Source organism: Podarcis cretensis (genome assembly GCF_951804945.1).
Source record: "Podarcis cretensis genome assembly, chromosome: 2".
NCBI lineage: Eukaryota > Metazoa > Chordata > Lepidosauria > Squamata > Lacertidae > Podarcis > Podarcis cretensis.
The window spans coordinates 33313985-33334855 of record NC_137171.1 but is presented as its reverse complement, the minus strand read 5'-3'; the positions used below and the strand labels follow the sequence as shown (position 1 = coordinate 33334855).

Here is a 20871-nt window from a genome sequence, read left to right as displayed (position 1 = left end):
GGGGAAAAAATTATTCCCCCCCCAGGCGTGGGGCTGGGACGGGGGAAGCTCGAGCTTCCCCCGACCCCAGGCCCGAAACAGGCAAGTCTCCGCAAGCCGTGGGAGCGCTCCCGCTGCTTGCGGAGAGGTCCGCGAAGCCTGGACGCGCTGAGCTCAGCGCACGCAGGCTTCAGCATGCAGGCAAGTCTCCGCAAGCAGCGGGAGCCCAGCGCTGTCCCCCGAGTCTGCGAGGCTGGCGACGGGGAGGAGCAGGCTTTTCCCCCCGCCAGCCTTCTAGCCAAGTCGGGGGACAGCGGGAAGGGCGTGCTGCACCTCTCCCCTGTCCCCCGAGTCTGCGAGGCTGGCGACGGGGAGGAGCAGGCTTTTCCCCCCGCCAGCCTTCTAGCCAAGTCGGGGGACAGTGAGAAGGGCGCACTGCGCCTCTCCCCTGTCCCCCGAGTTTGCGGGGCTGGCGACGGGGAGGAGCCGGCTTCTCCCCCCCGCCAGCCTTCTAGCCAAGTCAGGGGACAGCGGGAAGGGCGCGCTGCGCCTCTCCCCTGTCCCCCGAGTTTGCGGGGCTGGCGACGGGGAGGAGCCGGCTTCTCCCCCCCCCCCCCGCCACCAGCCTTTTAGCCAAGTCGGGGGACAGTGGGAAGGGCGCGCTGCGCCTCTCCCCTGTCCCCCGAGTTTGCGGGGCTGGCGACAGGGAGGAGCTGGCTTCTCCCCCCGCCAGCCTTCTAACCAAGTTGGGGGACAGCGGGATGGCGGCGTTCCGCCTCCCCGCTGTCCCCCAAGCTTGTGGGGCTGGCGGTGGGGCTCTCCTGAAGCCTGGAGAGCGAGAGGGATAGGTGCGCACCGACCCCTCTCGCGCTCCAGGCTTCAGCGAAAGCCTGCATTCGCACCATAGGACGCACACACATTTCCCCTTCATTTGTGGAGGGGAAAAAGTGCGTCCTATGGTGCGAAAAATACGGTATTTCCCTCCTCTGGAGAGAGGATACATGAGAGTGGTGGTTAAATGCATTGTTGTTGTTTAGTCGTTTAGTCGTGTCCTACTCTTCGTGACCCCATGGACCAGAGCACGCCAGGCACTCCTGTGTTCCACTGCCTCCCGCTTGGGCTTTTGATTGCAGAGGCTTTTTTATTTAATACCAGTTAGGGTGTCCCAGGATATGTCAGTCTGTTTCTTTGTGCTTCAGGTTTGCCAGTGTCTTGGTTTCTTCTGTGGGCCAGATTCTGCTTGAAGAAAGCTCTGCTCCAGCAGCTTGGGATAAATCCTGCAATGTTGCTGTCAGTTGCTTTGGCTGCATTATTTGGAGCATCTCGTCATTCCATTTTATTTTGCCTGCCAGTGACGTGCAGCAGGGGGAGGAAAAGAGGTGATAAGGGTGTCAGCTGTTTGGGGCAGTGGAATTGCTGGGGACAGATGGAGAGCAGGGGAGATACTGGGATCCCTGAAAAGAGGCAAGGGGACTGAGCAGCTGGACATCTCAGAAAGCCATGCTTTGCGCCAGATTCGTAGGCACAACCCAGCTCTCCCCTTTTGCCAAATGCTTTACTCTGCACCCAAAAAAGTGTCAATTTTTTTGCCTCTTTTGGGGTTGAAGGGAGGAACATCAGTGAAGCTTTCATGCAGCAGAGGCTTGTCACTTATTTAAGTCTACGGTGGGGAACTGGATCCGACCAATGGGATAGATCCTTATCCCCACCACCTCCCGCAGGCCACGTTTGACTGGAAGGTGAGGCTATGAAAGCCCAGCTGATAGTTGGCACAGGCCAAATGGCCAGGCCTGGTAGACTACATTAGGCCCGTGGGCCAGGGGTTTCCCACCTGTGCCTTAAGACTTCATGACGCGATGGGGTGCTGAGGTGTTTGTGTGTTTTGCTAAAAACAACCCTTGTGCTGATTCCATCCCATAGCCTCCTGGGCTGCCCACACTCCCCAAAAGCCCTTGGGAGGACCTCCAAGCGTGGGAGCGCCTGAGACAGGGCTTCCTGTACAGTGGTGCCTCGCAAGACGAAAATAATCCGTTCCGCGAGTCTCTTCGTCTTGCGGTTTTTTCGTCTTGCGAAGCATCCCTATTAGCGGCTTGGCGGATTAGCGCTATTAGCGGCTTAGCGGCTATTAGCGGCTTAGAAAAAGGGGGGGGGGAGGGAAAAAACTCGCAAGACGTTTTCGTCTTGCGAATCAAGCCCATAGGGAAATTCGTCTTGTGCAGCGCCTTGAAAAACAGAAAACCCTTTCGTCTAGCGGGTTTTTCGTCTTGCGAGGCATTCGTCTTGCGGGGCACCACTGTATCTATAATGTGGCTCTGAGGATCTCCACAGGCAGATTCCAGTGCTGCTCTTACTTTGAGGTCCTCCCCAGAGCTTTTAGGAATGCAGCAGAAGGATTATTTTTATGTGAACACATAGGCACACTCCTTGGCCAGCTTTTAACACTATGAAGCCTTAACATGAGTGACAAACCCCCAGAAGTCCCCTCAACTTCCTGTATTTTCAAGGCTGATTTATTTTTGCCTGAGTAAACCATGAGGGTGGCGGTGGGGAGATGTATCAGCAGAGCTTTAGTATCTCGATTCCTCCTATATTTTAGTGTGTGGCCTATAAGGTGGCATCTCAGGTCCCTGCTTATGGGCTTCCCAGGATGCTGTTGTGCTCAGGTACTGCCTTTGGTCTTGCCTTAGGCATCAGGTTGACGACCGTGAGAACAGGATATCACATTAGATGGACCTTTGGACTGATCCAGCAGGACTCTTACGTTTTGATGGCAGCTGGCTCTTCCAGCAGCTGTCACGTTTGCTAGGCTGCATCCTGCCTCCTTATGACTGATACCTTCCTTACTGAAGAACATGCCACGTTGAATGAAACTGGGATGGAGAAAGATTGGGGAAGCTAGTGGTTGTGTGAGTTTGCCTGATGTTGGGTCTCCTCCGCAAGTGGCAATAAGCAGTCAAAGGGTCAGAAATTCATAAGCAAGCCATAGAAACCCGTGACCCTGCCTGCTTGAGACCTGTTTACTTCTATTGAGTTATATGTTCACGGGCATTTGACTTATTGTACTAGGGAGCTATATACCAAGGTGTTGGTGTCAGGAACTTTCGTCCCCAGTCTCTACATGGAGCAGTACATATAGAATTTTGAAAACCTTACAGACACCTGAGACCTTTTGGCTCTTTTCTGTGTGCTTCCTTATAGGGGTGTTCAAAGTGTGAGAAGAACAAAACATTTGAAATTGCCTTAAGGCCCACAGATCTGGAGATGTGTCTGCAGTTGCGTAACAATCTGCCTTCACAGTTGCTCTCCCTTTGCCACTCAAGCCTCAGAACCAATCATAACAATACAATTCCCACAAAATCGGGAGTTAACGCCACAGCTTCACCCGCTGCCACAATACCAATCCTTTCCAAAACAGACAGACCAAATCAATCCCTGCTGATGGACTTGAACCAATCATGGCTTCTTGAGCCAATCGCATCCTTTATGCACGTTCGCAACCCACAGCGTTCGCAACCCGCGTCTGCACATGTGCGGGTTGCAATTTAGCACTTCTGCACATGCGCGACTGCCAAAACCCAGAAGTAACCCATTCCGGTACTTCCGGGTTTCGGTGGTCCGCAACCCGAAAAACGCAACCTGAAGTGGCTGTAATCCGTGGTATGACTGTACAGTGGTACCTTGGTTCTCAACCTTAATCTGTTCTGGAAGTCCATTCCAAAACCAAAGCGTTCCAAAACCAAGGCGCACTTTCCCATAGAAAGTAATGCAAACTGAATTAATCTGTTCCAGACTTTTAAAAACAACTCCTAAAATAGCAATTTAACATGAATTTTACTATCTAGCAATACCATAAAAGAAAACAATAAACAATGTTCTGCAGTCACACAATCAATCAATCAGTAGCTGAACTGGGTTCCAAAAACAACAAAAAAGAGCCGCAAAAACAAAAACGCAAAATAAATAGCAAAAACAGACAGACCTCAGTGTAACACTCAAAATGGAAGTGTGGCCCTCAAATTGGAAGCGTAGCACTCAAAATAGAGCATGTTTGGCTTCCAAAAAAAGTTCACAAACTGGAACACTTACTTCCTGGTTTGCAGTGTTTGGGTTCCAAGTTGTTTGAGTACCAAGGCGTTTGAGAACCAAGGTACCACTGTACTATACAAAAAGAATACAATACAAATGTGTGTGAGGGCGTAAGAAGAGGCCTGCTGAGTCAGGCCCAAGGCCCACCTCGTCTGGCATCCTGTTCTCACAAAGGCCAAGCCGATGCCCATAGGAGGCCCGAGAGAGCAGGATTCGAACACAAGAGCGTTCTCCCCGCTCGTGATTCCCTGCAACTGGCGCCCAGAAGCATACTGTCTTCAGGACTGGAGGGAGAACATAGCCATTGTGACTAGTAGCCATCAAAATACCTTATCCTCCGCAAGGGAGATAAAGAGAAAGAACAGTGCTATTCTAAGATAGGCTTCCAGGAGCTGTCCAGCACAAGTGACTGGGAAATGTGGTCTGAAGTAGCTGCTCTTGCGCTGAATGTTGGGCTCTCTCAGGCATCGCTGGGGCTGAGGAGCAAATCCTGTCCTGCCCTGTACCTGGAGCTGTTTGCTGCTGCCCTGTCCCCGCCTCTGCTGCTGCTGCTCCACCTCTCCCTTTGCCTTGGCGGAGAAGGATTAAAAGCACTGACCCACTTTGGAGCTTTGAAAGCGCCGTGTCGGCAGCGGGGAGCCGAGCCCGCTGTTGCCAGTGCTAATAAATTACTCCCTTTCCCAACAGCTGTATCAGCTTTTTGTTCCCTGCAACCTGTACGTGTTCTGGGAGGGGCCCCAAGATAGATGATGAACCAGCGGAGGAGGCCTCTCGGAAGGGGAGCATGATCAAATCAAACAGCATGGAAATTAAATTCCATTCTCACCGTTTAATTCAATTTACTCTTAACTGCAGCAAAGAGCTTTGGAAGGGAAAGCTGTGATTGTCAGCAGCTCTTTCTCTATTTGTCTTCCATATAACGAATAGGGTGAGGGAAGGGGATGTTGCCCTCCCCTCCCTTGAGTATTTTCCCTGGATGGCTGGACCTTTGGGGGGACGAACCCCCACTTCACTCTGTGGTCATTGACTCTCATTTCCTCCCCTGGCTGCTTCAGGGACATGCTGCCACCACCTGCTGGCTGTCCAGAGGAGCAGCAGTGACTTGGTTGTGAAAGAAAGATCAGCCCAAATTGCTTACTCAAAAGTCATAAACAACGTGCAGTCAGCCCGCCCACCCACCCACGAAACATAACATAGAAGCTTCGGATGGTGGGTTGCACTGGCAGCGGACTCCACAACATGCGGCTGAATCGCGTGCAGGATTGAAACATGCCTGCAATGAATCAGAAGATTAAGCAAGGTTGTGTGATCACAGTGAGACTTGGGCCAAGGCACGTCACTCTAAACAACTGCATGTGCAGAGATGAAGCGCTTCCTAGGTTTTTGTGCCACTAAATGGACAACTTGGGATCTCCAGTGGTGCTACATGCGATCACCACCTGGCTTACCTTTGTCATGCAAGTCTGACCTTGGAATCAGCCAGTGGCTCACTCAGTGTGGTGTAGTGGTTAAGAGCGGTAGACTCGTAATCTGGTGAACTGGGTTCACGTCTCCACTCCTCCACATGCAGCTGCTGGGTGACCTTGGGCTAGTCATACTTCTCTGAAGTCTCTCAGCCCCACACACCTCACAGAGTGTTTGTTGTGGGGGAGGAAGGGAAAGGAGAATGTTAGCCGCTTTGAGACTCCTTTGGGTAGTGATAAAGCGGGATATCCAATCCAAACTCTTCTTCTTCTTCTCTCTGCAGGTTACCCCTCTTTCTTCCACCACTGTCTGGTTTAAATAAGACCCTCTCTCCAACAGCTTCTCTTGGCATATCTGCCTCCTCTGTGGGGCTTCTGAGATTCCCTCTGGTATAGTCCTACTTTTGGGGGAGACTATGGGTGGAAGGATCTTGTCTGTGATGATCCCTGGCTTTTTTCTTCATAACGTGTTCTCCATCCTTTTGAGTACCTCCACATCATAGGCTCCCACCCACCCCTGCTACTGAATTTGAGTTCAGACCTGGGAACTTCTCAGAGGGCATCATCTAGCTCTCCATTTGCATGGTCAACGTTTTCACCATATTGTCCAATCAACATAGCATAAAGGAATCATCATAAGAATACAATTGGATCAGACCAATGGTCCCTCTAATCCAGTATGCTGTCTCCTGATGTGGCCAACCAGATGAGCCCAAGAAGCCTGCAAGCAGAGCAAAATGTAGACAAGTCATCTCCACCTTCTTCTCTCCCCTCCCACAACCCCCTCAACATTCCTCAGAAGTGCATAGTTCAATCATTGCCAACAGAGGGAAAAATACAGATGCCACGAACTCTTCGTTTCCCAGTTTTTGTAGTAATTTGGTGTAGCGGCCAAGAATACCAGCATTGGGACCATCCTCAGTAATAGCACAAGAAAAGATAGAACCAGGGCACAGATTCCTTCAGGCGAAGAGGAAACTAGTTCTAACTGATCTGGGTAAAGGCTTGGCTCAGAATGGAATCCCCCAGGATTTTCATGCACATCACAAACTCAGCCCCGTGTCTGGCCTCTTCACTGCTGATTTCATTTTGTGGCAATTCAGCAGCCTAAAGGACACAACAACAGTTGGGTACCAAGTCACTGTCTATGTTGCTAACTGCCCACGTGCCACCAGGTAGCCACGTTGGCCTGAATTTCAATGTTCAAGTAGGAAGAGTGTAAACAAAAATACTGGGAATGGGATGGCATTCGGGAGTGATGCTCGGGCTCACGAGCAATCAAAGTGAGCAACTGGAACTACACAATGGGGCAGTTTGAAAGTATTTGAGGCATGCTGAGAACTTTGGCCGGCTTAGCATTACAGAATACCACAGGGTGGTGACCCCAAAACAGGTTTTTTCTGCCATTGCCCCCTGCACTCTGGAATGCCCTTCCCTCTGTGTCAGGGAACTGCCATCAGCTGAGAGGTGAGAGTGGAAGGGCAGTTGTGTTATAGGGAACCTCCGAAAGTCTTGCGAAGCAGTTCCTCCTCTGGTGAGGAGGAAACCCCCACCCCCAGTGGGGAGGAGGTGTTGGGACCAGAGCCTCAACACCGACCCTGAGCAAGTTGGAGAGGAGGGAAGTACCCCTTTGCCAGCACCCACTCTGCGCAGTAGGTTTTGGCGCAGGGAGGGGAGGAGAAGTTTGGGGGTCACACGACTGTTATGCTGGGGGAGGTACAAGGACCGACCACTCCCAGATTCTGCTAGCGACTGAGCCAGACATGAACTTGCGATGCTCTTCACTGTAAATAGTTTGCACTAATAATAAAGCCTGGAAAAGACAGGTCGGAGTCTTGCCTGTTTGCTCTCGAGCAATCACACCACTATCTGACACTCTGCCTTATGCGAAACACCCCCCAGAAGTTGCTTCAGACATCTTGTAAAGTCTTATCTTATTGCCCGGGCTTTCCCTGACCCATAGAATTGGATGCTCTTATTTCTAGATCTCTGGTGTTTTTAAAATCTCTGTTCTTATAATACTGTTTTTTACGACTGCATTTATGGTTGCACTAACTTAGAGATTTTAAAGGTTAAGCGGTTGAGAAATGCCTTTAAATATATAAATAAACGAACTGAGCTGTCCCGCTATTCCAGTGTCATTAGGTGCTACCCTGTCTGGGATAGGTGACTGAACACTTTCCAGCAAAGCCTGTGAACGAAGGTGGGTGAAAGTGTAACCTGAGGCAAGGGAACGGCATAAAAAGAGAGGTGGCGCAGCAGCAGTCTAGGAAGAACTGATCCTCCTTTTGTGCACAGGCTGCAGTGCAAATTTAGGAAGATGTCTTCATTTTCTTTTTGCAGCTCCATTGATATTTTTGTTTTCCTTTTCTTGCATGTGATGAGGCAGCCCTGACTCACTTCCCCCCGGAGATGCGCTTGCTTGTGTAGGCAAGTCTAACAGATATATATCAGCATGTTACTTGACATCCTTACTTGCACCGTAGGAGCAAGGTGCTGGTGGCTAAGCCTGCCCGGGTGAATGTAATTGATTTGGTCATTATAGTAATTAATGCCTCGACAAACAATGTAGCAGCATCCTGCTAGGAGTGGAAAGAAAACAGTCATTTCTAAGGTGGAAAGGAGAAGTCAACTTTGCTTTAGATACCCTGTGTTGGAAAGATGACTGGATTTTTTTTCTTCGCTGGGACAGCATGGGAGGGTGGAACTGCATGGCACACCTCAGCCTTGTGTCCTCAAAGCCCAGCTGTTGCATCTCCTCTGCAGATTGGGAACAGGAAGGGATGACGTCCGCCAGTGAAGTGGCAGGTGCAAAGTGAGCACTGAGCCTTTTTGTCACCTGAGATGGTGGTTTTCTGCCCCTACCTGCATACTTCATTAAAATTGCACTCATCAGGCCCCCAATTGGCAGATGGGGAGGCATGCCCAGGCTTTGAAGTGAAATACAATTTGTTATTCCACTCCCTTGGGACTGCCAGAGGTCTTCCTGACCAGGGGTGCAGCTCTCTATCCTTTTGACGTGCTGGGTGTGGATGGTCCAAGCCCAGGGTTTCTAGATGTCATGTAAAAAAACATTTGGGACAGAAATGTTGGTGTAGGGGACTTCACGACTTCTCCAGCTTGAGAAAAATACAAAATCAATGAAAACAATTAAAATGGAGGCTCAAGTGGCCTCAGCAGCATGAAGTGCCTTCCATTGGCTTGAGCTGGTGGCCCAGCTATGCCCCTATCTGGCCTGAGATAGCCTAATTTCTGTTGTCTGTTCCTTGGTAGTCTGTAGGTTGGATTACTGCAGTACACGGGGCTGAAACCTCAGCTGGTGCAGAACTCAGTAGCCCGGTTGCTGACAAAATAAAAGAAGCCTGACACGTCAAAAGAAACATCTATTATACATATAGAAGAGTCAAGCCCCATGCTGTACTATATTTTTGCAGTATGGATTTTTAAACATATTTAAGATCAACATATTTTTACAGTCATATGCACTGTTGTATGTATTTGTTTATGCGGCAGATTACTTTAGGAAACCTGTAGCGTACATGTGTATGTTATCTGAATAATAAAGCCACTTCCGCCTTAAGGTGGAGGTGGGGTTGCGGGCTTCACGGCCCCTCCACATGCCCAGGGGGTGGGAGGCCAGCCCCTGCACGATTGGGGGATTCCTGGCTGCGTCACCTCCTGGCCAGTCAATTGGGTTGCTCTGGGGGTGTGGCCTGCCCCTTAAAGGCAGGACGCAGCCGGGGATCTCCCATCTTCGTCCGCTTCCATCTGCTCTGGTTTTTCCCACCCTCCCACCCTTCAAGGTTTTCGTTCTTTGACCTTGCTATGGACTTCAGTTGGTTGCTGTGGAGGGGCCTGGTAGGAATTTATCCACTTGGCAAATTGGCGCCAGCCACTTGGTTTTTGCCTACCTCGTAGCAAATTGCCACAACTTCCTGGGTATTGGCGGTTAGGCATTGTTATTGTTCTGTAGATAGAAGAGGGGAGGTAGCGCCATCACCTGCCCCGCATATTGAAGGGTAGTCCGTTAAAGGATTCTGGGGAGCGTGGCCCTGTTCGAAGCTTGGGGAGGTGAGGGCCTAAGGCACGCCCCCTATCGGTTACCCCAGGGGAGCTCCTAGTTGATGTGCATCAGCAGGACTTCCCCTACTGGTGGTTAACCCTTCCCGGACTTCAAGGGCTGGAGTCAGATATAGTCAGTTAGGTCCAATGCCTAAGCCAATACCGCTCATCACCTGTAACCAATAAAGGTGTGGCCTTTTTTAGCCTATTAACCTTAATAATTGTGTCATGTGTCATTATTCTACCTGGGGGGTGGGGAACTCACCACGCAATGCATATTGCATGTGAGAATGGTTTGTATTTTTAGTGGAACTGGTGGTGGTGGGTGCTTGCTTCCCATTTAGATTCAGGAGTTAGATGGGAATTGGGGGGGGGGGAATCCATGCAGAGGATCATGAGCCAACAGTGTGACGCGGCAGCTAAAAATGCCAATGCAATTCTGGGCTGCATCAATAGGAGTATAGCATCTAGATCAAGGAAGTAATAGTGCCACTGTATTCTGCTCTGGTCAGACCTCACCTGGAGTACTGTGTCCAGTTCTGGGCACCACAGTTCAAGAAGGACACTGACAAACTGGAACGTGTCCAGAGGAGGGCAACCAAAATGGTCAAAGTCCTGGAAACGATGCCTTATGAAGAACGGCTAAGGGAGCTGGGCATGTTTAGCCTGGAGAAGAGGAGGTTAAGGGGTGATATGATAGCCATGTTCAAATATATAAAAGGATGTCACATAGAGGAGGGAGAAAGGTTGTTTTCTGCTGCTCCAGAGAAGCGGACACGGAGCAATGGATCCAAACTACAAGAAAGAAGATTCCACCTAAACATTAGGAAGAACTTCCTGACAGTAAGAGCTGTTCGACAGTGGAATTTGCTGTCAAGGAGTGTGGTGGAGTCTCCTTCTTTGGAGGTCTTTAAGCAGAGGCTTGACAACCATATGTCAGGAGTGCTCTGATGGTGTTTCCTGCTTGGCAGGGAGTTGGACTTGATGGCCCTTATGGTCTCTTCCAACTGTATGATTCTATGATTCTATGATTCACATAAGCTTAACGGAGATTTTTAGGCAGTTCCATTCCTAGCTCTTTCTCCTGGCTTGGGCCCCTCTGCTCTGATTTCTGGGCTCAGCCCTTGATGCCTGGCTCATCTCCGACAGCTGCCTACTCCTGAGCCTTGGCAGAAAACGGCATGTTTTGTTTCCCTTGAAAAGTGCCTCATGTTTGGGGTGATTTTTGACATCATTTGTAAGACAGATGCGTGTTGCTTGGCAGTGCTGCTCTCCTCGCTGCCATTCTTCCCTCTCCTTTTCCCTCACAGCCCCATGGCCTCGCTTGCCACCATCCTAATGGTCACGGTGACCCAAGCCCATGATGATCTCATGGACACTGGCGAACAAAACCACTCGGGTCACCCGTCACCACAGCCAATCAGATTAAAGGTCGGCGTGACAGCAAACGAAGCTGAGGTCTGTGAGGGCAAAGAAGAATGAAAATGGCGCTGAGGAGAAGCCGCCGCCAAGGGAATAAAAATGTGCTGAACAACATTGAAACAACGTGAATAATCTGTCAGAGGATTTCTTTCCCCTCTGCACACAATAATTTGCTTTGCTGCGTGGCTTTGCTACTTCAAAAGTGTATATTGAAATTCGGGGGAGTTCAGTGCCTCTCTATTCCAGATGGGATGTGTCCTTCCGAATGACAGGATTTGAGGGTGTCCCACTGTTGGAAAGGGAATGCCGTGTCACACCCCATTCTAACACCAAAATGAAAAAGGCAGGCAGTGGGCAGCTTCAGGCTGGAGTTTGCTTTCTGGTTTATTATTCCCTGCCCTGCTAATGGCCTATGGGTAATTATGAAGGATTTCATTATCTCCTTTGTCCACCAAGTGCTAATGCTCTGGCTTTCCTTTATCCTGCCTGAGCAAGAGGACCTCAGGGAGGCTGCAAAAAAAATGAATTAATGAATTTCTGATTGGACATGAATTGGTAATTAATCACCCCTGGAATTCAAGATAAAGCCAATGAGAGAGAGTGACAGTTTATAAAAAAGAAAAGAAAGACAAACGCGGCCAGTTTGTGCAGGGTGGGGATTTGTGTGTCCGTTATCACTCTTGAAGATGCTCTGAATGCACCAGGGAGGTCAGGTGGGCGAAACAGGTGGAATCTTTACCAAGGTTCCTCTTCCTGGTTTAGGTGGATCCAAGTACAATAAAATAGATAGTCTGTGTTGTATAGGAGAATCCTTTGGGGGTGGGATGAAGGGGGCTCTGCCACTTCCCAAGGAGTAGATGAAACTGACAGCCATCTTGAGCCAGGAATTTGCCAACATATGGAGGGGAGATAGTGGGAAAGCAAAGGGTGAGTGGCATGGGGAGCCACTGAAGGCATTGGAGCTCATCTAGGGCATCTTTGGGATGCTGGGGAATGTTTATTTGTACGAAGTAACATTTTCTGGCGTGCAGTTGACCAGGCACTTATGGTCAGGAATTCTCCCTTACTCAGAAGCTGCATCAGGTTTTATGCATGGTAGATGCTGGCTGAAAAAGAGAGGCATTTTGACATAGATATAGATATGGTTTGAGGCGACATATGCAATTGCCGACTTGGGGAGCGAAGGGTTGCAGTCTTACCTGTAAACAGATGTTGCGCGTTTTAAGGCACTTGCTGCAACCAAGTGGGAAATGAATTAGTATTAAGTGTGCCTTGGCACATGCTAGCGTGGCCATCTTTGGACGAGACCTGTTTGGTGGCTTCCCTGAATGGCTTTCCCAGACAGGGGAAAGTTAACAGCTCCATGTCAGACACCGGGTGCACTGGATTGGCCCCTCTGATGGCAACTGACTTCCCAGCCTAGGAGGACTATGGGCTCTGGTGTGAAATAGTCCATAATCACCTCTGACTAGCATTCCCAGTGGCTCAGGAAGTTGGTGTCTCTTCCATAAGATCCCAGTTTGAGCTCAGCAGTGCATCACAGAAATGACATATTTGCCTTTACCCCAGGGTGCTGATGTGGGCAATACTGTTTATAGGAGGTTTGGGTACCCTCTGTTTCATATCCTCCATGTGTATGAGAGTGTGTGCACATGGTCTCGCTTTCACACAGTCCAGAGAAGCTTTTTTTCTCTTTCTATGTGACTGATAATGTGATAATTTCACCACACTGATGATTTCACCCTTTCCTGTTCATTTCCTTCTTCCCTTATAAATCAATCGCTCTGTGTGTGTGTGTGTGTGTGTGTGTGTGTGTGTGTGAGAGAGAGAGAGAGAGAGAGAGAGAGAGAGAGAGAAGGGTCCATTGTCCTGTAATGACAGAAGTATTTAGTGTATCTTCTGCCCTGTTTCATTTCAGCACACCCTGCCCTGTTTTACACCTTGAACAAAGGTAGACGATCCTTGCGCTTGACAAGCTTCATCCCCAATGCACTTTCCATTAACGCCCAGGACCCAGGGGAGCTAATAATAATTTCTGTATTGTAAAAATTAATTAGTGCTGCAGCCATTCATTTCTCAGGCATGATTAGAGTGTTCCTAACAGGGGTGACCCAATGCGACAGGAGCTGCAGCAGCTTTGATCTGGCCTAGAAAACACCCCAAGAGCCCACTTTGAAATGTTTGTGGAGAGAAAAATCAGAACAGGGAGAAGGACGCTGGGGCATTTTCCAGGAGCGAAATGAATATAATGAAAAGGAGGCCCTAAACAGAATGAGGACTGGCAAGCAGAGGAGAGCCTTGCGCTAAGGAAAGGGCGTTTAGATAGGCAGTCAGGTGTAGCCAAGTTACAGTGCGCATATAATGACAAGGGAAAAGATGGGGGAGGAAAACACCTAGGCATTTAAAAGGCAAGGGAGAAAAATGCAAGAGGTGAACAGGCTAGCAATTGTTAGTTTCTGTTTGCCACTGAGCAGTGCTTTGGAGTCACAAGGCTCTGTTTACATTCCAGAGACATTCCAGGCTGTTGGAAGTCTCACGGAAGACCGGAGACGGATGTGACATTACTGGTTAATATTCCTTTGTTTGTTTCAGTTGCTCTCTGCTTTCATAGAGAAAGGATGTTTCTTTTCTGTCTGCGTAGTGAAAAATAAAACTCTTTAGCCATGTAGCCATAAATCTCATCACTTCCCTGTGCTGGAAACTCTGCTGAACGGGAATGTGCCTGAGGCTTCATCAAATTATCGTCGGAGGCGATTCCGAAGGACTCGACCGGAGGAAGATGAACTTTATCAGCTCGACGGAACGCAGATTCCAACAGGAATGTGCATGGGGATTGGATGCTTAAGAATGGGCCTTAAGAGACACACACACGGATAGCAAAGGGGTGGAGTCCAACCTTAGCAAAGAAGGTGACAATATCAGTTCTAAAGGCAAGGCTGAGAATGGACACTGAGGCCACAACCCTGGCTGCTGTCACAGACAGAGCAGTACAGTGGCATAATATCACAATAATGCCAGTCCTTCCATGCTACCATGCATGTCTCAAAGGCTAGTAGTGGGGAGGGTGTGGTTTGGGTGAATGACACAGTGTGGAGCCTCCAGGTTTCATGCACATCAAAGCGCTTTAAGTCTTAGCAATAGCCCAACTATTTCTTGAAATGCTGGGAACAGGAGACTGTAGAAGAGAGAATGAAGATGTCCGGGTGCCTGTTTTGTGGGGGTGGGACCTCTTTGTGTGGAGAAAAAGAGGGAAGGGGCTACCACACCTGGTGGGGCAGCTTGTCTGCCCATTTCCCACTCTGCACTGGCATGCTTGACACCCTCTGGCCAATCAGCTACTGATGCATACTGAGAAGGTGCACCTTCCCTTTGGACCACTATGGGCTTATATTACAACAGGCCCAACTAGGAGGCAACTAGCACTTCCCCTGTCTCCCCACCTGACTATGGGCAATAAGGCCCTGGGTATCAAAAGGAAAGGTTCTGCTCCTGGTCATCCTGAGCATCTCTGTACAATAGAATACCAAGAGCAATTTTTAAGAGGTTGGGAGAAGCAAGGCAGTCCATTTTGAACACATTCCAAGGAAAACCTAATCTATCAGCTATAATAGTTTAATGGAACCTCCATGTTCAGAGAACGTTGCCAGGGATATACAGATGGGAAGAGGTGATTCTTGCTTTTGGGTTTCCTGGAGGCTTCTGGCCGGATGCACTTGCTGCCTCCTCAGTCTGTTCCAGCAGGGTTCTTCCTATTCTGGAGCCACCTGTGTGATGCTCACAAGCACCAGTGGGCCCATTAGTCCTTTCTGTGCCACCCATGAAAGGTCTGCATAAACACCCCTTGAAAAAAAATCCTGCAATCCCCTGTTCACTGTTCCTGCTCAGTTTCTGTTTGGACAGGTTCGGCTTTTCATATATATATATCTCCATTTTTTATATTTACATGCAAGGCAACACCTTAAACATGCCCACATTTCATTGGATGCCAGGAATGGGGGACCCGTGCTTCCTTCCATTCTGAACCTCTATTCTCTCTGTGAGTGAGCATGGCATTGCCTGGTGCCTCCCCTCCCACCCCCGGCTGATGTTGAGGAGGGGATGCCTGACCTATTTTGTGGTCATTTTTTGGGCTCTTTTTGATGTGGCAGACGTTGTGTGTTATGCCATTCCCCTATACAGTGGTACCTCGGGTTACAGATGCATCAGGTTACAGATGCTTCAGGTTACAGACTCCACTAACCCAGAAATAGTACCTCGGGTTAAGAACTTTGCTTCAGGATGAGAACAGAAATCGCGTGGCGGCAGCGGGAGGCCCCATTAGCTAAAGTGGTACCTCAGGTTAAGAACAGTTTCAGGTTAAGAACGGACCTCTGGAACGAATTAAGTTCTTAACCAGAAGTACCACTGTAACAGTGAAGTCGTGTTATGCCACACCCCCATGGCAGACATTCCTCAAATTGACATGTGTGCCCATTGGCCCAAAAGGGTTGATGTCCCCTCTTCTAAAGTGTCAGCCATTTCTCCTCAATTTGTTCTGGGTGCTTTTAAGTGGTGGGGGTGGGGGGTCGGGGGAGGCAGGCCCAGAGTTGCTCAAAAGTCCCTGTCAATCACTTCCAGTGTTCAACAGTCATAATGCCTCAGCAAGAGCTGCTGTGATGGGCTTCTGTGCTGAAGGCAGCATGAGAGGTGACACAGGCATTTTGAGTGAATGAGAAAAAAACCTAGTGATACAAAGCCGACACATTCAAGGCATAGTTACAGGTAGGTAGCCGTGTTGGTCTGCCATAGTTGGGGGAAAAAAAATCCTTTCAGTAGCACCTTAGAGACCAACTAAGTTTGTTATTGGTATGAGCTTCCGTGTGCACGCACACTTCTTCAGATACACTGAAACATTCAAAGCACGGGTGAGAAGAAGCCGATTCAAGGCCTCATCATCCCCTCCCTGTTCCCCCGGAGGATGCTTCAGGTGGACCAAGTTCTTAGGAGCTTTCTATTTCAGTTTGGCTTTCGTGTGGCTGGTGCCAGCCTCCATTTCATCGTGGGATCTCCCTGTTCTCCATTTATGTGATCAGTGAATTCTGACCCTCTGGGAGCTACACATTCAGGATGCGTCAGGAAAGGCCCCCTCCACATATGCTCAGCTCCCTACTTGGTGCGCACAGCCACTTTCACTAATGCTAAATGTGCAGCTGTGCGGGGAGCATGACCCAGGCTTGCATTGGTGTGGGAAGGACCCACCGGCCACACTTGTACCTCGTCACATGACATTGAATGCACAGCAGGGTTCATCTGGACATTTCCCCATGCAACTAATTTGTGTCAGACTCATTCTTTGGGTTGGGGGAGAGAGAGAGAGAGAGAGAGAGAGAGAGAGAGAGAGAGAGAATGGCCTGCTATTTAGCCACTTGTGCCAGCCTGACATTCAGCTCCTCGCAGGATCTTGCTGCAATCCGGCACCAAGGGAGCAGCGCTGGCTAGAATTTGGGCTAGGCCTGGGCTCAAGCTCCAGATCCTACGTGCAGGAAGCTGGCATGCTGTAAAAGTGATTAATGCAGTTTGAGTTCAATTAGAGCGGCGTGTTTGAAGCCTGCTGGGCAAGCGGGGGTGGCAGCAGCATGATTCTGTTGATCACAGCTTAGTTGTGGCACAGATGGGGCTGAACGGGGAGAGGGTGGCAGGAGGAGGGGAGGGGAAAACACAGGCTCTCTTCCCCGCAAACGGCTTCACAGCGCACTGCGCAGCCCCAAGTCCCCAGTGACAAGGAGTTGGACAAGGAGAGACTTGCTTAAATAAGTCGCACCTGCACAGCTCCTCATGTCCAGGACACACACGAGCCAGTCAGGATGCTGTGGGCTTGTTTACGCAGCCAGGCTGCTGGGTTGTTAACGGAAGGTGTCATTTCTGGTTTGCTAATCAGGGTAACAGTTTCTCCCCGGGCTTCATTTCACGAATCTCGGTTTGTCACCACGGATCTGGGTGTGACAAACTCAGGGTGGGCTCCTGCCCTCGGTACCTTAGGCAAGAGACAGGTGTAACACACCTTGGATAGTCTGTATTACAAATAGGATATTCTGCTCCTCCACATTTCTTCGCAGCAGGCTTGGTAGAGAGACTGTAGTATTGCTTACACTGCGTATTCCCCTGAGTTGTCAACAGGACAGAGGGAGAAGCTGCTGATTCTTCCATGTTTTCTTTTCATGCAATGTCAGAATTTTTCCAGAATGACTGGAGAGGATCTAGAAGGAATCTGATCGAAATGCCTGCACAGAGAGGCAGGACCCACCATCCCAAATACAGTGGTACCTTGGGTTACATACGCTTCAGGTTATATACGCTTCAGGTTACAGACCCCGCTAACCCAGAAATAGTACCTCGGGTTAAGAACTTTGCTTCAGGATGAGAACAGAAATCATGCTCCAGTGGCGCGGCAGCAGCAGGAGGCCCCATTAGCTAAAGTGATGCTTCAGGTTAAGAACAGTTTCAGGTTAAGAACGGACCTCCGGAACGAATTAAGTACTTAACCCGAGGTACCACTGTATTCTTATCGGAGTTGCTTACACACAAGCTGTTCAGTCTGGAGTTACCATCCTTGGTTCACTTAGATTTTATGCAGAATCCATATGCATTCCAGTGTTTTCTGTGTTCCTGCTCTCTGCATATATGATTTTAGGCTACTGTTTTCACTTGCAGCACCAGCCTGTTGGGTGTGTGCAGCCAAATCACAACTGAGACCTTTTAGGGCTGCTCAGTATTTAAGTAGAAGTTTCCTCCTAGTGGCTTCTGCCTCCAGTTGCTTTCTGTTCAGCACATCCTTCTCCCCATAATCACTTCTTGTTCCCTTGGTGGGGGGTGGGGGGAAGCAGGCTTTAATTACTGGCTTTTATTTTTCTGGTCACTTTTTTAACTGTAAAAGGGTGTAATTTTGCAATTCAGAAAAAGAAAGGAAAATAATGAAAGGAAACCAGTCATTTAAGTCCCCGTCCCCCCCAAAATAGACTGACCAAGAGGCAGTTAATCAGTGATGTTGCAAGCAGGGAGCTTGGAATTAAAGTTGAAGGGGACATTTGCTGAATGGGGACAACTTCTGAGTAAACATTATAGACAGAGCTTAGCAATGGAGAGGGGCATTTTGGATAATATAGCACTACATGGTCTTGTAGAATGGCCACCTTAATTGTGCTTCCAATTGATTTTGAGCCCTAGTTTGCCAGCAACCCAGACAAATCCATATAATCAAGATTATAATGTGTCACAAGCAGGAGAGGCCAAGGTGTGCCATTCCAGAGATACCGATGGAGCAAAGAAAAAACGCCCCGGAGAGTTAATTTCTAAACATATATTTTAAAAATATCTATATGGCGCTTTTCTTGGCAAAGCCCAAGCAAAGCAACTTACAAGCAGTAAAAACTACAAGTATGAAAAGCCCCCCAATATTGCTAAAACTTAGAATAAAACAAATTTGCGAAGTCGAAAACAAACCCAGACATCCAGTAATATTTAACTTAGTTGACCCAGATGGCTCCCAGAAGCCACATGTGCTGCACATGTCAGAAAACTGCAGGCAGGGCAGGGGGAATGGGAGGACCGATGGAATGAGCCACCAGTTTAACCCTGGGTCTCTGAAACATTGCTGGATATTTGAGCAAGGCCCCGGTGCCTAGGAAAGGGAGCAGGTTGCGTCGTCTTTAACACTCACTTTAGCCTGTGTGTCTTCCTTGTTGTCTCTCCCATTTCAGGTGCTGATTCTTGCAGACGGGGACACCAAGGGGTTCCTGTACCATCACCTTGGCTTCCTCTCCTCTCTGGAGAAGAAAGATGGAAAAGCCACAGCTTACCTTTGCGAGAACTTTGCCTGCTCCTTGCCCGTCACCTCCAGCCAGGAGCTACGCCGCCTGCTGCTGCCCTGAGCTGCCTCCCTTGGTGGCCCTTGCGCTTCAGTGGACATGAGAAGAGAGAGCCCTGCTTGGACCTCGCAATAAAGTCTCCTTTGAATAAAGCCAGGTTGAATAAAGCCAGGTTGGGCCCACTTCAACCCGCCTGTTTCCATTTGAAAACATCTTCCCCCTATGTTCAGTAGTGGTCAAGTTTGTTTGCTGTTAGGGGCAACCAGTTCGCAGGGCTGGGGAACCTTGTGGGTCGCCCAGCGGTTGTTGTATTCCAACTCCCATCAGCCCCAGCCAGTGGGTCAGGGATGATGGGAGCTGGATCCAGCAGCATCTAGTGGTCCACAGCCTCTCCTTCTCAGCTGCAGGGTTTACTTTTAGACTTGCAGAGGAAGCTCAGCAAGGCCCTAACTTTCCTCACAGCTCAGGTTATGATGGGCAAAGGGCCGTCTTGCCAGTGAGACACCCCAGGCTGTTTCAGGCACTGTTGTGGAGCGACGCTCACTGTATATTTTGTTAAGCTACCTTGAAGATGGAGGCCTGACCTTGCATATGTTAGTGTGGATGGGTGAAGTAAAGCACACGGTCCAAGATTCCAAATGGTGTACATGGTACATAATTAGAGGAGACAATATGGCTGCATAGCCTCAAGTTTAATCCCATAAGGTAGAATCCATAGTTTGGCCTTCATTTTTAATAAAGCAAGTTTCTAGCTCTCATATATTTGAAGGGGAAAACAAAAACGGACAGTGTTTTCTTGTTTATATACGCAAATGTTCCCTTGGGCAACAAGGGCACTGCTCCCTTCCCCATAAACTGGCATGTACGGCATTCCTTTCCCAGCTTGCCAATACTTACTTCACCAGTCCAGGAGCTGCCGGTAAATCTCCGAAATTCATTGTAAATATGCTTCACAGCTCTAATCAGTTGGGAGAAAACACATGTATATTGGTTAGCTTAACTGCCACTTTTTGCAGAATTTGGGGCTGTTAAGTTTATAAACCGTGCCTCTCTCTTCGTTTGCACACTCTGAAATTAAAGACTTGCGGGTTTGCTTCCCTGTGCTCTGTGGAGTATAGCAGGAAGAGAACCATCTCTCTGAGCTGGCGAGCATTGGCATCTGTGATTGGGACATGCAAGGAAGAGGCTGTCTGCAAATGGCATCGCTGACAAGCCTCTCTTTCTCCTGGGAATTTAAACCTTCTGCTTTCTGCACTTCCTTTCCTGTGCTTAAGCTTCTGGTCTCCAGTGGTTCAACATGGGGTCACGTTATATGATTCAAGAAGGCACCTCTCAACACCAGCGAGTTGTGCTGTCAGGGAAGGTGGGGAGCGCTGCTGATGGTGTTTTTCAGTGTAACAAGATAATTGACTTCTAATGAAAAGCCACATTGCTATGCCTTTGGACGGGCAATTCTCTTAAGTGCCGTGGAGGCCATTGCAAGTTGCCAACTCCCCACTGGTGACGAGGAGACATTTCAACCAGAAATCCTAGAAATAGAGCCAGAACAGACTGACACCTGAAGCCAAGAAGCTCTGCTCTTGGGCAGACTGGCATTTGCTTCTGCTCTGGCTGCTCCCTATGGCCGCACCAGGGCAGCACAGGCTGAATTATTCAACATGCTCTCCTTCTGTTGTGAAGCTGGATGTGCCCTTCAAACCACAGTGCTCTCCCCCCTCTTGAATCTTGTATCGGGTGTGCAGGAGTCACCAGGAGTCAGTCTGCCTGTGTCACATGAATGAGGTGTGCTGTGTGTGATGGGTGGTGGGCACTGAGCGTCACTTTCTGGAGTGAAACTGGCTATTTTGGGATGCTTTCAGCCCAGTGCAGAACTGCTCCATGTTAAAGACCTTGTTGGAAACGTGGAGTTCATCTGAGTTGATTTCTGACAGTCTGAACATTTTCGTCTCTGTTCAATGTGCAATAGCTGCTCAGTTAGAGAGCAGTTTTGCAGGAGTAGGGACCTTGTGGCCATC

The 20871-nt window shown here is 49.2% G+C and overlaps 1 protein-coding gene across 5 annotated transcripts in view; it reads left to right on the top strand.

The window, feature by feature from the left end:
- Positions 1-19066, top strand: part of SPATA20 (spermatogenesis associated 20) — a 56201-nt gene extending 37135 nt beyond the window's left edge. For all 5 annotated transcript variants that reach the window (XM_079967381.1, XM_079967385.1, XM_079967384.1 and 2 more), the window contains exon 16: positions 18749-19066. In XM_079967381.1, the coding sequence (XP_079823507.1) occupies positions 18749-18919 (171 nt within the window). In that variant the 3' untranslated portion in view covers positions 18920-19066. The remainder of the gene's footprint in view (positions 1-18748) is intronic.
- Positions 19067-20871: the final 1805 nt, after the last annotated feature.